The 18,271-nt window shown below is 45.0% G+C and overlaps 1 protein-coding gene across 2 annotated transcripts in view; it reads right to left on the bottom strand.

Annotated features, from left to right (window-relative positions):
- The window catches only part of MYOM1 (myomesin 1), a 172,816-nt gene that overhangs the window by 107,957 nt on the left and 46,588 nt on the right, over window positions 1-18,271 (bottom strand). For both annotated transcript variants that reach the window (XM_073679112.1, XM_073679111.1), the window contains exons 7-10: window positions 15,193-15,281; window positions 15,047-15,106; window positions 14,807-14,971; window positions 13,021-13,182 (exon numbers count right to left, since the gene is read on the bottom strand). In XM_073679112.1, the coding sequence (XP_073535213.1) occupies window positions 13,021-13,182; window positions 14,807-14,971; window positions 15,047-15,106; window positions 15,193-15,281 (476 nt within the window). The remainder of the gene's footprint in view (window positions 1-13,020; window positions 13,183-14,806; window positions 14,972-15,046; window positions 15,107-15,192; window positions 15,282-18,271) is intronic.

Raw genomic sequence — 18,271 nt, 5'->3', positions numbered from 1 at the left:
TTCTCTACCTCAAACTCGTCCTCAGCAGAAACCGGAGCAGGAGGCGTACCTGTAGACTTGGAAAAAGAGTTAAGCACCACAGGTTTGAGGAGAGACACATGGAAGGAGTTAGGGATCCGTAAGTTGGCCGGGAGTTTCAATTTATAGGCCACCGGGTTGATCTGACTGATGACCTCCAGTGGGCCGATGAACCGAGGCCCTAACTTATAGGAAGGGATCTTGAGCCGGACATATTTGGACGAGAGCCAGACTTTATCCCCAGGGCGGAATTGAGGAGGGTCCAGACGTTTTTTGTCAGCGTGTCTTTTCATACGCTCGGATGACAGAAGGAGTGCGGACCGGGTACTCTCCCATATGGAGGAAAATTTGTTAACAAGAGATTCCGCAGCCGGATTGTCCGCCGAGGTGGAGACGGGAAACGGGATCCGAGGATGCTGACCGTAGACTACAAAAAACGGGGATTTGGAGGAAGACTCGCTCTCGTGATTGTTGTACGAGAATTCGGCCCATGGCAGGAGATCCACCCAGTCAGAATGGTGGGCATTAACGAAGTGCCGAAGGTAACTGGTCAGGTTCTGATTGATCCGCTCCACTTGACCATTAGACTGTGGGTGGTAAGCGGAGGAGAAGTCCAGGGTGACGTCCAGCAATTTACAAGTGGCTCTCCAGAAACGGGAAGTGAACTGTACCCCACGATCCGACACGATGTGACGGGGCAGGCCATGAAGACGGAAGATGTGGCGGATAAAGTCTTTAGCCAGCTCGGGTGCAGACGGAAGACCTGGCAGTGGAATGAAGTGAGCCATCTTGGAGAAGCGGTCAGCGACCACCCAAATGACCGTACAACCGGCAGAGACGGGTAGATCAGTAATGAAGTCCATCGCTATATGCTGCCAGGGGGCAGCAGGTACTGGCAGAGGTAGGAGACGGCCGGCCGGCAGGTGTCTCGGAACTTTGTTGCGGGCGCAGGACACACAGGCAGAAACAAAGTCTATTACATCCTTGTGCAGGTTAGGCCACCAGTAGTGCCGGGTAATAAGCTGGAGGGTCTTTTTCTGACCGGCGTGGCCAGCTAGTTTAGACGAATGACCCCAGTGTAGGATCTTCTCCCGATCAGGTACTGGTACGAACGTCTTACCAGGAGGAAGACGATTTAGACTCACGGGAGCCACCTGCATTACTCTGGCGGGATCGATGATATGTTTCGGATCCTCCTCGAGATCAGACACCAGAAAGGACCGAGACAAGGCGTCCGCCTTGACGTTTTTGTCAGCCGGGCGAAAATGAAGGACAAAATCAAAACGAGCAAAAAACAAGGACCACCGGGCTTGGCGCGGGTTAAGTCTCTGGGCATGCTGGAGGTAAGCCAAGTTCTTGTGGTCAGTGTAAATTATTACTGGGTGAAGAGCCCCCTCGAGCAGGTAACGCCACTCCTCCAATGCCAGTTTGATGGCCAATAACTCTCGGTCTCCTATGGAATAGTTGCGCTCAGAGGAGGAGAAGAGTTTAGAGAAGAAGCCACAAGTTACCATCCTCCCGGAAGATGATTTTTGAGTAAGTACCGCTCCGGCTCCAGAGGAGGAGGCGTCAACTTCCAGGAAGAACTGTTTGTTGCCATCTGGGCGATGCAGCACCGGGGCGGAAGAGAAGGCCTGTTTAAGGGAAAGAAAGGCCTCCTCTGCTTCGGGTGGCCACTCTTTGGGATTAGTACCTTTACGGGTGAGCGCAGAAATTGGGGCCGTCCGGGAAGAGAAGTGTGGTATGAAGAGGCGGTAGTAGTTGGCGAAGCCCAGGAATCGCTGAATGGCCTTCAACCCCTCCGGTCGGGGCCATTTCTCGATGGCAGACAGTTTCTCAGGATCCATTTGTAGGCCGGTCTGAGAGATAATGTAGCCCAGAAACGGAAGCGAGGTCTGCTCAAAGAGGCACTTCTCAAATTTAGCGTAGAGATGGTTCTGCCTTAGCCTGAGCAGGACCTGACGAACGTCCCTCCGGTGAGTCTGGAGATCCGGAGAGAAGACCAAGATGTCGTCCAGGTACACCACTACGCAGGAGTAGAGAAGGTCCCGGAAGATGTCATTGACCAACTCTTGAAAGACGGCAGGAGCGTTACAGAGACCAAAGGGCATTACCAGGTATTCATAGTGGCCGTCCCGGGTGTTGAATGCCGTCTTCCATTCATCCCCCTGACGAATACGAACCAGGTTGTACGCCCCACGAAGGTCCAGTTTGGTGAAGATCCTAGCCCCCCTCAGGCGATCAAATAATTCTGGAATGAGCGGAAGGGGGTACTTATTCTTCACCGTGATCAGGTTTAGGCCTCTATAGTCTATACAGGGACGGAGAGAGCCGTCCTTCTTTTTGACGAAAAAGAAGCCTGCTCCCGCCGGGGAGGTAGATTTCCGGATGAATCCTCTGGCCAGATTCTCCTCAATATATTCGGACATTGACCGGGTTTCAGCAGCGGATAAAGGATAGATACGCCCACGGGGAGGAGTAGTACCGGGTAGCAGATCAATGGGACAGTCGTATGGTCTATGTGGTGGTAATGTCTCTGCCTCCTTTTTATTAAAGACATCTGCATAAGACCAATAAGGAATCGGAAGTCCAGGTAGATTAGCTGGGGTAGGAGAGGGACGGACGGGATGGACGGGAACCAGGCAGGTTTTATGACAGTCTTGTCCCCAGCGAAGGACCTCTCCGGTTTGCCAGTCTAGCACGGGTGCATGTCTCTGGAGCCAGGGCAGACCTAGCAAGAGGGCGTGAGAGAGTCCAGGCAGAACATGAAAGGAGATACTTTCAGAATGCAGCATTCCCACCTGCAGGGTAATGGATTCGGTGATGAGTTGAATGGGGCGAGGTAAGAGGCCCCCATCCACGGCAGCGACAGACAAGGGTACAGCCAGAGGTTTGGTGGGGATGCGGTATTTTTCAACCAGGGACTGTGAAATAAGGTTCCCGGCTGCTCCAGAGTCAAGTTGGGCTAGTTCGAAATAACGGTTCTCCCCGTAGATGATCGAAACTGACAACAGCAGGGATGGAGAGGATTTATTCTTGTCTAGGTGGACCTCTCTGAGCGAACCTAGACACAGGCGTTTCCCGACCTCTCCGGGCAGGCACGGATCCGGTGCTCCTTACTGCCACAGTAGAAGCAGCTCCCCTCGGCACGGCGTGAGTCCTGACGGGTTTTGACCATCTTGGTCTGGTCGACCTGCATAGGCTCAGGAGAGTGTACCTGGGGAGAGATGGAGGGAAGGACGGGTCTCTGGAAAGTAGGAGCTAAACGTGGAATCCTTCTCTCACGGGTGACCTCTTTGGCACGCTCCTGGAACCGTAGGTCAATCCGGGTGGCAAGGGTTATTAGATCATCGAGAGAGGTAGGAATGTCCCGACCAGCAAGTTCATCTTTAATACGACCGGACAGACCCTCCCAGAAGACGGATACCAGAGCGTCGTTATCCCAGGCCAGCTCCGAGGCAAGGGTGCGGAACCGTATGGCATATTGGCCCACGGTGAGACCCTCCTGACGGAGGCGTAGCAGAGAGGATGCGGATGAGGTCTTCCGTCCGGGTTCGTCGAAGACTTTCCGGAAAGCCGAGAGAAAAGCAGGCAAGTTGGACACCAGGGGGTCTCCTCTCTCCCATAGAGGATTTAGCCAGGCCAGGGCCTCCCCGGTGAGATGGGACATGATAAAGGCAATTTTGGCCCGGTCGGAATTAAACTGATGGGACAAAAGTTCAAAGTGCAGGGTGCACTGATTTATGAAGCCCCGAGCCTGGACGGGGTCGCCTCCGAAGCGAGGAGGTGCAGAGAGCCGGGGTCCGGGGTAGGATACCATAGTATTAGTGGGCAGCGGAGCTGCCGGATTGCAAGATATGGCACTGGCGGAGGTTGTTGGTGGATCAGACAGAGTGTTCAGGCGAGTATTAACATTCCGCAGGTGACCCAGGATGGCCTCCTGTTGGGACCTCTGACGGGACAGTTCAAGACAGAGGTCCGAGAGCGAGGGAGCTTGGGTGCCACCGGGTTCCATGGCCCGAGCAAACTGTAACGGGTCCGGGAGGCGGAACCTCTGAGCTACTATACAAGGGGGCGGCCCTTGTAAGGGAGCGGGTGGCAGTCTCTGGGTGAACGGACAGGGAGTTACGGCAAGTGATCAGGGCAGTCTCTGGGTAAGGGGTAGGTACGACCTGTGATGGCGGAGCCTCCGGGTAGGCTAGCAGGCAGATGGTAGATGTGTGCTCCCAGGTGAGCAAGCGAGAGTCTCTGGAATAGCAGGTGGTCACGGCACGTGACGGCGGAACCTCCGGGCTGGCAGGCAGGTAGGTAACGGAGAAGCGCTCCCAGGTGAGCGGGCAAGAGTCTCTGGAATAGCTGGTGGTCACCGCACGTGACAACGGGACCTCCGGGCTGGAAAGCAGGCAGGTAACGGAGATGCGCTCCCAGGTGAGCGGGCAAGAGTCTCTGAGATAGCTGGTGGTCACAGCACGTGACAACGGAGCCTCCGGGCTGGCAAGCAGGCAGGTAACGGAGAAGCGCTCCCAGGTGAGCGGGCAAGCTGGTCCATAGACAGACTGACCGGAGTTGTAAGGCAGACCGTCGGACCTCAGGCAAGCAGGCAGGTAGCTGATGTGCGCTCCCAGGTGAGCGGACAAGTTGGTCCTTAGACAGACTGACCGGAGTTGTAAGGCAGACCGTCGGACCTCAGGCAGGCAGGTAACAAGTATTCAGGCAGGAATCAGGCAGGTAACTAGCAGGAAACTGGCAGGAAACTGGCAACGGGACCTGAGGGCTGAAGCACAGGTGAGACACAGGTGCAAACAACATTGCTCGGGCACCTCCATTTTGGAGGAGGTGCCTTATATATGATGAAGTCCTCCGGCCATTGGCCGGGGACTCCTTAGGACGGCGCGCGCGGCCCCTTTAAGAGGAGGGGAGCGCGCGCGCGCGCGCCCTAAGCACAGGGGCCGGGAAGGAGCGCGCGCTGAGAGCAGAGCGGGAGGAGGACGCCGGGAAGGAGCAGAGCGGTGAGGGGAGCAGCGTCCCTGCCTAGCAGAGGGCAGGGACGCCAGCGCTACACTGTCAATAACTGGAGTACATTTATGACACTGGCACACGGCAGCTGAAACATACACCAAATTTATTTAGAAGTACGCTACGCTTAATCAGTCTGGAGCAAGACCAAAAGCCAGACTTGATTAATCGCCCTCTATATGTTTTTGTTATTTGTATTGTAATTGCCTATGGATTTCCATTGAGGATTTTATACAGAAAATCAACAATATTTTTAGCAGAATACATGTAATGGAAAATATCAAAGCAAAAATCAGAGCATGCAGACATCTTCTACAGAAGCAGATTTCACCTTTTGCAAAACAAAGACTAAAACATACCATGAGAAATATATCTTTGTAACCTGTTAGCCACTAGATAGAAAAATTTTAAAATTTGAGATTATTTGACCATCTTTTCAGTTAGCCATTAAAAGGAAACAACCACCGAGGACTCTCAAATTTTAATATTTTTCATACATAACATGAGAATTTACTCATGAATTTAACCACTTCGCGCCAGAGCCTGTTTTTGCCTTCGTGACCGGGCCAATTTTTTCAATTCTGACCACTGTCACTTTATGAGGTAATTACTCTGGAACGCTTCAACGGATCCCCCTGATTCTGAGATTGTTTTTTTGTGACATATTGTACTTCATGATAGTGGTAAAATTTCTTTGATATCACTTGCGTTTGATTGTGAAAAAATCGGAAATTTGGTGAAAATTTTGAAAATTTTGCAATTTTCAAACTTTGAATTTTCATGCCCTTTAATCAGAGAGATATATCACACAAAATAGTTAATAAATAACATTGCCCACATGTCTACTTCACATCAGCACAATTTTGGAACCAAAATTTTTTTTTGTTAGGAAGCTATAAGGGTTAAAAGTTGACCAGCGATTTCTCATTTTTACAACAAAATTTACAAAAACATTTTTTTAGGGACCACATCTTATTTGAAGTGACTTTGAGGAGCCTTTATGACAGAAAATACCCAAAAGTGATACCATTCTAAAAACTGCACTCCTCAAGGTGCTCAAAACCACATTCAAGAAGTTTATTAACCCTTCAGGTGCTTCACAGGAATTTTTGGAATGTGGAAGAAAACAATGAACATTTAACTTTTTTTCACAAAACTGCTACTTTAACCTCAAATTTTTAATTTTCACAAGGGCAGCCAGAAAAAATGGACCCCAAAATGTGTTGTGTAATTTCTCCTGAGCACGCTGATACCCCATATGTGGTGCAAAGCCACTGTTTGGGTGCACGGCATGGCTTGGAAGGTAAGGAGCGCCATTTGACTTTTGGAATGGAAATTTGACTGGAATGGATAGCGGACGCCATGTTGCATTTGGAGAGCCCCTGAGGTGCCTAAACAGAGGAAACCCCCAACAAGTGACCCCATTTTGGAAACTAGACCCCTCAAGGAACTTATCTAGATGTGTGGTGAGCACCTTGAACCCCCAGGGGCTTCACAGAATTTTATAATGTTGAAGTGTGAAAATAAAAAAACACATTTTTAACACAAAACTGCTACTTTAGCCTCAAATTTTTAATTTTCACAAGGGCAGCCAGAAAAAATGGACCCCAAAATGTGTTGTGCAATTTCTCCTGAGCACGCTGATACCCCATATGTGGTGCAAAGCCACTGTTTGGGCGCACGGCATGGCTTGGAAGGTAAGGAGTGCCATTTGACTTTTGGAATGGAAATTTGACTGGAATGGATAGCGGACGCCATGTTGCATTTGGAGAGCCCCTGAGGTGCCTAAACAGAGGAAACCCCCAACAAGTGACCCCATTTTGGAAACTAGACCCCTCAAGGAACTTATCTAGATGTGTGGTGAGCACCTTGAACCCCCAGGGGCTTCACAGAATTTTATAATGTTGAAGTGTGAAAATAAAAAAACACATTTTTAACACAAAACTGCTACTTTAGCCTCAAATTTTTAATTTTCACAAGGGCAGCCAGAAAAAATGGACCCCAAAATGTGTTGTGTAATTTCTCCTGAGCACGCTGATACCCCATATGTGGTGCAAAGCCACTGTTTGGGTGCGCGGCATGGCTTGGAAGGTAAGGAGCGCCATTTGACTTTTGGAATGGAAATTTGACTGGAATGGATAGCGGACGCCATGTTGCATTTGGAGAGCCCCTAAGGTGCCTAAACAGAGGAAACCCCCAACAAGTGACCCCATTTTGGAAACTAGACCCCTCAAGGAACTTATCTAGATGTGTGGTGAGCACCTTGAACCCCCAGGGGCTTCACAGAATTTTATAATGTTGAAGTGTGAAAATAAAAAAACACATTTTTAACACAAAACTGCTACTTTAGCCTCAAATTTTTAATTTTCACAAGGGCAGCCAGAAAAAATGGACCCCAAAATGTGTTGTGCAATTTCTCCTGAGCACGCTGATACCCCATATGTGGTGCAAAGCCACTGTTTGGGCGCACGGCATGGCTTGGAAGGTAAGGAGCGCCATTTGACGTTTGGAATGGAAATTTGACTGGAATGGATAGCGGACGCCATGTTGCATTTGGAGAGCCCCTGAGGTGCCTAAACAGAGGAAACCCCCAACAAGGGACCCCATTTTGGAAACTAGACCCCTCAAGGAAGTTATCTAGATGTGTGGTGAGCACCTTGAACCCCCAGGGGCTTCACAGAATTTTATAATGTTGAAGTGTTAAAATAAAAAAACAAATTTTTAACACAAAACTGCTACTTTAGCCTCAAATTTTTAATTTTCACAAGGGCAGCCAGAAAAAATGGACCCCAAAATGTGTTGTGCAATTTCTCCTGAGCACGCTGATACCCCATATGTGGTGCAAAGCCACTGTTTGGGCGCACGGCATGGCTTGGAAGATAAGGAGCGCCATTTGACTTTTGGAATGGAAATTTGACTGGAATGGATAGCGGACGCCATGTTGCATTTGGAGAGCCCCTGAGGTGCCTAAACAGAGGAAACCCCCAACAAGTGACCCCATTTTGGAAACTAGACCCCTCAAGGAACTTATCTAGATGTGTGGTGAGCACCTTGAACCCCCAGGGGCTTCACAGAATTTTATAATGTTGAAGTGTGAAAATAAAAAAACACATTTTTAACACAAAACTGCTACTTTACCCTCAAATTTTTAATTTTCACAAGGGCAGCCAGAAAAAATGGAACCCAAAATGTGTTGTGCAAATTCTCCTGAGCACGCTGATACCCCATATGTGGTGCAAAGCCACTGTTTGGGCGCACGGCATGGCTTGGAAGGTAAGGAGCGCCATTTGACTTTTGGAATGGAAATTTGACTGGAATGGATAGCGGACGCCATGTTGCATTTGGAGAGCCCCTGAGGTGCCTAAACAGAGGAAACCCACAACAAGTGACCGAATTTTACAATCTACTCCTCTGTATAAATTAATCTAGTGGTGGGAAAATAAGTAGATAGGTAAATGGTCACTAAACCCATAGATGAATTCCCACAGAGGTGTCATTTCTATAATGGGGTCACTTCAGGGGGGATTATGCTGTTTTGGCACTTTTCAGAGTACCAGAGCTAAAGAATCCCCCCTGAAGTGACCCCATTTTGGAAATGAAACCCCTCTGGGAATTCATCTATGGGTTTAGTGACCATTTTAACTCAATGGATGATTTCCAGAAACAAGCACGCAATGGAAGGTTTAGATTCTGGAGAACCCCCCCTGGAAATTAAGTGAGCTCTACTCGAATGTGTCATTCACTAAATGAACCAAATGTTTGAATGACAAATTGGGATACATTTTTACAGTTTAAAAACGTGGTTCTGTGTGGAAGATTTTAAAGCAGTCAGTGCCGCATAAGGCTGGCAATGATGGGCATTGTGGGCAATAGTAGCGGGTATCACGCCTCATTCCTCTCTTAGTACATACACGACATCTTTTCTGGGGGTTCCTTCTTGTTTCCGTTGCTGGAATAAGTGCAATAAAATGTCGCTCAGTGAGTCTTTTCACATCCTCAGATTCTAATGGATGAGCGGGGCTAACACTTTGAAAGACAAGATTTTCAATTACCTTTTCTGGATAATCAAGAAAAGGATCTGAATTTCCTGCTTTTTTGTACAACACAAAAGAATTGTATGTGGCCACCTGAAACAAATAAATAACCAACTTTTTATACCAGGTATAGGACTTTCTTGATACCTGGTATGGCTGTAGAACCTGGTCTGCAAGGTCCACACCCCCCATGTGTTTGTTGTAGTCAATGACTGACACAGGTTTTTGCTTCGGAGTGGTGGATCCTAGTTCTACAGTGGCCCTTGTGGCATCTGTGTGGATCGAGCTGAGGACAAAAATATCCCTCTTATCCCTATATTTCAGGGCAAGCAGCTCTCCGTTGCGTACAGCCCCTGACTGCCCATTTTGAAACTTTTGGTTGACCAATGGTTGTGGAAACCCCTGACGGTTTTTACGGATGGTCCCACAAGCCCCGATGTTGTGTTCAACCAGACTTTTAAATAGGGGTATGCTGGTGTAATAATTGTCCACATATAGATTGTAGCCTTTTTGAAAAAATGGACTTATCAGCTCCCAAACAATTTTTCCAGATGTCCCCAGATAAGTACGGCATCCTGGTGGGTTTAGTTGGCTATCTTTCCCCTCATATATGCGAAAAGCGGATGTGTATCCGGTTGAACTTTCGCACATTTTATAGAGCTTTATTCCAAACCTTGCCCTTTTAGATGGGATAAATTGCTTGAGGTGCAGTCTTCCTTTGAATTTTACAAGGGACTCGTCTATAGAAATATTTTGTGTTGGGGTGTAGAGGCTTAAGAATTTTTCTGACAAATTTTCAATGATGGGTCTAATTTTATATAACCTGTCATGTTCTGGGGCATTTCTGGGCAGGCATTGACTATTGTCGTTAAAATGCCAAAACCGCATGAGCATTTCATAACGGGTCCTAGGCAGAATAACTGAAAACATAGGGGTGGCTTGAACAGGGTGGTTGGACCAGTAGGATCGAATGCTCGGTTTTTTAACAAGCCCCATGGCAAATGTAAGTCCTAAAATTTTTTTTATTTCCGGGACATTAGTTGGTGTCCATAAATTTGCCCTAGCATAGTAAGATCGGGGATTCTGGCTTATGAATTGGGACGCATATAAATTTGTTTGCACGACAATATGCTCTAGCAAGCTGTCTGTAAAAAACAAATTAAAAAAATGAATTGGTCCAAAATCTTCCACCTCCACATTTATACCAGGAATGGCGTTGAAATCAGGGCTGAATGGAGCAGCCGAATCTGAAGCCTCCCATCTGGGAAATGCTAGATCATGTGGCAACGCCCCTTGTACACTGGCGTGCGCCAATTCACTAGTAGCAGGGACAGCGCTTGTACTGGGCAGTGTTCCCTGATTTGGAGACGTTTCTCCAGTAGCGCTATTTGCCCCTATTGCTGTACTGGTCCTTGGGCTTGAGGATGGAACAGAATCACTGCTCATTTCTGGGCTCTCAGTGTCGCCGCTACTAAAGCCCTCAAAATCCATATCTCCATCTGAGATTGCGCTGTCATCAGTGTCAGAACACAGCAGGGCATACACCTCCTCTGCGGTATAAGTCTGACGGGCCATTTTATTTTTATATTTTTTGACTGGACTGAACGGACCGGACTGAAAGGACGGGACCGGACTGGACTGACCGGACTGATCTGACAGGACTGACTGACTGATCTGACAGGACTGACTGACTGATCTGACAGGACTGACTTACTGATGTGACAGGACTGACTGGACTGATCTGACAGGACTGACTGACTGACAGATCTGACAGGACTGACTGACTGATCTGACAGGACTGACTGACTGATCTGACAGGACTGACTGACTGACAGATCTGACTGACTGACAGATCTGACAGGACTGACTGACTGACAGATCTGACAGGACTGACTGACTGACAGATCTGACAGGACTGACTGACTGACAGATCTGACAGATCTGACAGGACTGACTGACTGACAGATCTGACAGGACTGACTGACTGACAGATCTGACAGGACTGACTGACTGACAGATCTGACAGGACTGACTGACTGACAGATCTGACAGGACTGACAGATCTGACTGGACTGATCTGACAGGACTGACTGACTGACAGATCTGACTGGACTGATCTGACAGGACTGACTGATCTGACAGACTCACTAACCCTAACTCTTACTTTCTTTTTTATTTTATTTTTTTTTTACTTTCACAGTGGCAAGGCTGACAGCTCTTGTCACACTGTTTCTCCTCTGCTCTCTCACTGAGATCGGAGGAGAAACTACATTTATCAGGCAGATCGCCCGGGAAAGTTTGTTGCTAAAACAAACTTCCCTGGTGATCTCTCTGATTGGCTGGTGTGACGCTGACATCATCGAGACCTGAGCCAATCAGGTCTCGATGATGTCAGAGGTCACAGCACCGCCGGGATCCCCGCCGCTGACAGGTATGTGGGGGGTCCCGATCGCCGACCACCGGCTGTCCCTATCTTTTAAATGCCGCGATCGCTATGGATCGCGGCATCTAGAAGATAGGAACAGGTTAACATCATGGGGACCTGATCCAATCAGGTCCCCATGATGCCACATGTCAGAGCTATCGCTCTGAACCGGTACCGCAGTGCTAGCAGGACCCTGGGGGTCCTGAGCGCTGCGGGACCACCCACCGTTTTTAAACGTCGGCGCTGCACAGAGCCCAGGCAGCGCCGACGTTTATGTACAGTGGGCGGTCCTGAACCGGTTAATGCAAATTTACACAAATCTACAGCTGAAAAAGTCAGCTTGAGGTTATCCATTTCCATTTTTTTTTACATAAATCTCAGAGCCTCATCTAATACATGTTTGTCTTCTTTCAGATCATAGCAACTCCATTGGTGGAAGTGAGAAGTGTCCTGGTCTAAAGCAGTTAAAGTTTATAACCTCTGCTAGATATTCTAGAATCCTGTAGCATTCACATAAATGTTCAAGAGGAATCCAGCTGTTGGTGGCTTCAGATACCGTTCTGCACTAGTAGCACCAGGGAGGTCACAGCACTGGCACTTTTTCATGCATCAGGTCTTTTTAGTATGTGAGCTATCTGTACTTATGGATAAATCACGGTCCTATTACAATCAATCCATAATGAGATATGTCCTTTTTGACCTGTATTGTGGATCAAACTCGCAAGTGCAAGTCAATGTCCAGTGAAAAAAAAATGGATAGCACGTGGAGATCATCAGTGTTGCTTAATGGATAATATAAGTTACTTTTTTTCCTTCATGTGAGAAAAACAAATACAACAACGATTGTAAAAATTGACACAGGGACCAAAAATGCGTTCACCACACTGAAAAAAACAGGGATCGTTTTTCATGTGTGAACAAAAAAAATGTGTGAAGCTGGTCTTACTAGAACGGGATACCATGGTGAAAACCAGATCAATGGCAGCTTTTATATATATATATATATATATATATATATATATATTTTATTGCATAGGAAATTCTTATTAGGCCATGTTCACACGTTCAGTATTTGGTCAGTATTTTACATCAGTATGTGGGAGCCAAAACCAGGAGTGGGTGATAAATACAGAAGTGGTGACGTGTTTCTATTATACTTTCCCTCTGATTGTTTCACTCCTGGTTTTGGCTTACGCATACTGATGTAAAATACTGACCAAATACTGAACGTGTGAACGTGGCCTTATACGTAAATACAGAATACAGAAAACCGGAAATCATAATTTAGGAAGATAGCAATCATATTTTAGTTTTCAAAATGCTTAAAGTAGTTCAAATAGAATTGAGTTTTCCATAACTGACTTCTGATCCACTCACATGGGGCTTTACAAATCAATCCAGAATAAAACAGGAAGAAGTGCATGCTGAAGATGTACAAAGCTGATGTCAACACCAAAATTATTAATGTTAAGTACATCAAGGAGTATATATAAAAGTATAATGGCATATTACTTATCTTTTTCTCACCTCTTACAAATACGTAGGCACTGTATTGGTCATAGTATTCTCCCATGACAACTCGCAGAGTGTACAACCCTTCATCCTCTTTATTGAGATGCCTCAGAGTCAACATGGCATGTCCTCCACTCCAGTGTGTGCTGAGCCATTTGGATGGTGTAACCAAAACTCCTGAAAATGACAAGTGAATTGCATTAGGCTCTAGTGCGATACACACATAGTAGATCAGCCTGCTTACTATGGTGTTTTTTTTATTTCATTTTTAATGGTTTTCAAGCAATTTTTAAGTCTAATGCTACTGCTAACTATTTTACTTAAGTTTTAAAAAGTGAACATATTTGGCATTTTGTTTTGTTTTTTGCGTTCTTGCTGTCAGTAACATTTTTACAAAACACAGCATGTTCTCTATAGGACTTTAAAAATGCTATAAATTAAAAGAATGGATACTGTTAGGTTTATCCATATTCCTTATATCAAAAACTCAAAGCCATGTAAAGTAGAAAATATATACTCTCTCTTTTTAAGGCCCTGGCTCTAAGATTGCAACCTCCAACTTTGGTGGAGCTGGTAAGAAAACACCAAAAGTTGAAACATTTTTGATCAACTCTGCGTTGCGCAAAAATTTTTCAACTTTTCAAAGCATTTTACACCGTTTTTTTTTTCGTGTAAATGCTTTGTTGAATCTGGGCCTTTGTCTCTGATCACTGCAGCTTGTTTCTCTGGATCTCTCCTATGTCTCCTGAGTGTTGACACTGAAAAAGCATTTGAAAGTTTTCATTGGTGGCTTCTGGAGCACATGACGCTTGATAAAAATATATGGTTAAATATAATTGTAAAAATACTTGATCTCCCCTGTTTAAACTGCTCTTTTCAGTTTTGTGCTTCCTCACACCATTGCTTAGATTTTCACATTTATTTCTTCTGGAGCACACTATGTGAAATCTCTGCTTGTAGTTCAACTGGACGTTTCCTCACAGTCTTCTCTTCTCTGGAGATGTGCACTTTAACTCCTCATTCCTAGATACTGCTAATCACAGCTTGACAACTTCTGAGTCTGATAGACTGCTAGATAAGATGCTGATCTGTGAATGGAAGCATCTGTGAGGGAGGGATGAAAGAACAAGCCCTCAAAGAAGACTGAAGAAGAGCCCAATTGATCTGAAAAGCAGAGATTTCACATAGTATGCCCCAAAAGAAAAAAAAAAGGTCCTCTTTAAGTTAGGTCTGGGTCTTTAAATGAGGGAATTGGTGATGGTCATATTCAATAACCCTACTGCACAAGATAGGGTTAATGGTTCATTGTCAGCTCATTTAAAAATTTGTGATATTTCTTTATATCTTAGTTATGGAAACTCTAGCAAACACCCTAAGGGTCTGTTTACACTGACCGACTGGTGGCAATATATATAAAATTTGGCTCATCAAGAGAATGCCAAGAGTGTGCAAAGCAGTCATCAAAGCAAAAGGTGGCTACTTTGAAGAACCTAGAATATAAGACATATTTTCAGTTGTTTCACACTTTTTTGTTAAGTACATAATTCCACATGTGTTAATTCATAGTTTTGATGCCTTCAGTGTGAATGTACAATTTTCATAGTCATGAAAATACAGAAAAATCTTTAAATGAGAAGGTGTGTCCAAACTTTTGGTCTGTACTGTATAGTTTCATCAACTGTTGAGAAACATTTACCCAGGATTTAGATGCCAACATGACTCATCCTCATCAGAGACTCAATATTCATATTTAGTGTATTGTAGACTAATATATTAAATGCAAAGAAAAATAACCACTTACCATTTCTGTACCATTGGATTTCTGGCTGGAAGCGTTTGATGGTTGGATGGACTATAACTGTAGAACCAAGACTCAATGTTTCACCTTCTTTGCCAAATGATACTCCAAATGAGTCAACAAAATGGATATCAAACTTGGTAGCAAAGCCATATGGTGTAACAGAAACTAAAAAATAAAGGGGTCATATTGTAGGCAAACTTTCTATCTCTCAATGTAACATTCAATCAGATTACGACTTACAGCTGAATGGTTCACTTCTAGGAGGAGTCAAAGGTATAACATCCAGTTCTCCTTTATACCCTAGAAAAATATATGTTAAAATGAAAATATGCCTCATATAATGACAATAAATGACTATACAGCAAAGTAAACATTTGTAAACATACTCTTCACCACGAGCGATGCATATGAAGAGCTTTCTCCTTTCACATTCATTGCTGATGCATGGTATTGAGCTGTGTCCTCAAAATCACACCTGCAATAATACAACATACAGTCACTGTTTGTATTACATTGTTAAATACAGTCTTATTACCAATCATATAGGTGCCATTAGTGTCAAGCATACAGAGAATGTCTACTCAGGAGATTAAAAATGATTGGCGAGTCAGAACCTATGGGGAATGGCTACCTGGTATTCCTTTCCCTCAGATATTGTTGATTGCTTTCTAGCTTAGCTACATTAGGACAGAGCCTTCATGTGTGACTTCAGTTTAGCTAGAGAGCCTACAGTGAGTTTAAGGTAGTCTGAAACACACCTCCTTTCTCATCATTGGTTCAGACTGCTGCTCTATCCCTCCCTCTGCAGCTCTACCTCCTCTGATTGGCTGTTATGTATAACACAAAATTGTAAAAGCTCACCAGGAAGTCAGCGCATGAGGATTAATTTTTATTACAGCAAGTGCAGATTAACTATAAATGAGCCTTGGTAAGGGGATCCTATAAGCACAGAAAATCTTGTGTAACTATTATTTCATATACTTTATAGGTTTCTGATAGAATTCAAATTGCAGCCTGTTTTAGTCACATGTCAGTACGGACTGCAGACTAAAGACCTGCTGCTCCCTAGACACGGGTCAAGAGCTGTATCACACATATCTCAATTGGCAGCCGGGAGCATGGCTGCGATATATGAAGAAATATATTTTTTCCTCTCTGAGCACAAAGGGGGTTATCTTCGCATTGCAGCCTTGCAGCGCTGGGGTCCTGGGTTCAAATCCCACCAAGGACAACATCTTCAAGGAGTTTGTATGTTCTCCCCGTGTTTGCGTGGGTTTTCTTCGGGTTCTCCGGTTTCCTATCACACTCCAAAGACATAGTGATAGGGACGACAGTGCCCATAATGTCTGTAAATTGTCTGAATTGTAAAGCGCTGTGGAATATGTTGGCGCTACATAAATAAAAACATTATTATTATTTATTATCTTCAGCTGCACCCTCTTCAATGTTTATTTGTTTCCCAGTTGGGAGCAGTCAGTCTCTGTGCACTGCTATGAAGCTGTCAAACTGATGGAGGAGGAGAAGATGGATGAGGCTGGAGATCTCCTCGCTGAGCACAACTAGGGTAAAATATATTTCTTCACATATCTCAGCCGTTCTTCCGACCACCGAAATGGTATGTGTGATACAGCTCTTGTAAATTGAGAAAGAAGCTGTATGTCTTCAGTCTGAAGCATGTACTGACACGTGACTATGACGGGCTGTAATTTGAATTATATCAGGGACTTTTTTGGAGAGCCCCTTTCAAGTGCCCCAAATTGGTTTGATAAAAACAATAACATTAGAGGTGATCTATGATATCGACATGGATATGGATATAGTAGTTTGTGTATTTGGAGAGAGAAGAGGTATCCAAACCACCTACAATAATATAACATGCATTTTCAGACCGTTGTTTTTGATATGTGAGGCCATTATGAGTAACTGAATGTGTAGTAATAGTCCAGATGAACTAAGAATTTACTGAAAAGGAAATAAAAAATAAAGGCTATCACTGTAAAAATGCCATAAGTAGTAACATCTGCAAATATGACATTTTTTTCAGTGATTTATTCCATATCTAGTGGCCTGGGAAAATTGCATAAGGATCAGGGGAAACCTCATAACTTATAATAGATAAAGGATTTCAAAAACATTAACATCCTGTCTTGGACAAATACAACAGATCTATGATTTGTTTAAAGTTTTTTTTCTCCTCTTGGCAATTAGGGAAGGTACATGGGTGGGAGGGTTAAAATTACAATTGTCACTAGTTACGGTATATAATTTGAGAATAAAAATAACAATAGAAAAAACATTCTATATACAGTGGGGAAAAAAAGTATTTAGTCAGCCACCAATTGTGCAAGTTCTCCCACTTAAAAAGATGAGAGAGGCCTGTAATTGACAGCATAGGTAGACCTCAACTATGAGAGACAAAATGAGAAAACAAATCCTGAAAATCACAATTCTGATTTGGAAAGAAATTTTTTTCAAATTTTGGTGGAAAATAAGTATTTGGTCAAGTACAAAAGTTCATCTCAATACTTTGTTATATATCCTTTGTTGGTAATGACAGAGGTCAAACGTTTTCTGTAATTCTTCACAAGGTTGGCACACACTGTTGCTGGTATGTTGGCCCATTCCTCCATGCAGATCTCCTCTAGAGCAGTGATATTTTGGGGCTGTCGCTGGGCAACATGGACTTTCAACTCCCTCCAAAGGTTTTCTATAGGGTTTAGATCTGGAGACTGGCTAGGCTACTCCAGGACCTTGAAATGCTTCTTACGAAGCCACTCCTTCATTGCCCTGGCAGTGTGCTTGGGATCATTGTCATGCTGAAAGACCCAGCTACGTTTCATCTTCAATGCCCTTGCTGATGGAAGGAGGTTTGCACTCAAAATCTCATGATACATGGCCCCATTTATTCTTTCATGTACACGGATCAGTCGTCCTGGTCCATTGGCAAAGAAATAGCCCCAAAGCATGATGTTGCCACCCCTATGCTTCACAGTAGGTATGGTGTTCTTTGGATGCAACTCAGCATTTTTTCTCCTCCAAACATGACGAGTAGTGTTTCTAGCAAACAGTTCTACTTTGGTTTCATCTGACCATATGACATTCTCCCAATACTCATCTGGATCATACAAATCCTCTCCAGCAAACTTCAGACGGGCCCAGACATGTAATGGCTTAAGCAGGGGGGCACGTCTGGCACTGCAGGATCTGAGTCCCTCGCAGCGTAGTTTGTTACTGATGGTAGCTTGTGTAATGTTGGTCCCAGCACTCTGCGGGTCATTCACTAGGTCCCCCTGTGTGGTTCTGGGATATTTGCTCACCATTCTTGAGATCATTTTGACCCCACGGGGTGAGATCTTGTGTGGATCCCCAGAACGAGGGAGATTATCAGTGGTCTTGTATGTCTTCCATTTTCTAATTATTGCTCCCACAGTTGATTTCTTCACACCAAGCTGCTTGCCTATTGCC

The sequence above is a fragment of the Phyllobates terribilis genome, unplaced genomic scaffold, assembly GCF_046119375.1.
Source record: "Phyllobates terribilis strain yellow unplaced genomic scaffold, ASM4611937v1 Scaffold_4__5_contigs__length_816908805, whole genome shotgun sequence".
NCBI classification, from domain to species: Eukaryota; Metazoa; Chordata; class Amphibia; order Anura; family Dendrobatidae; genus Phyllobates; species Phyllobates terribilis.
Note: the sequence above shows the minus strand (reverse complement) of the source record. Positions and strands in the feature narration are given on the sequence as shown.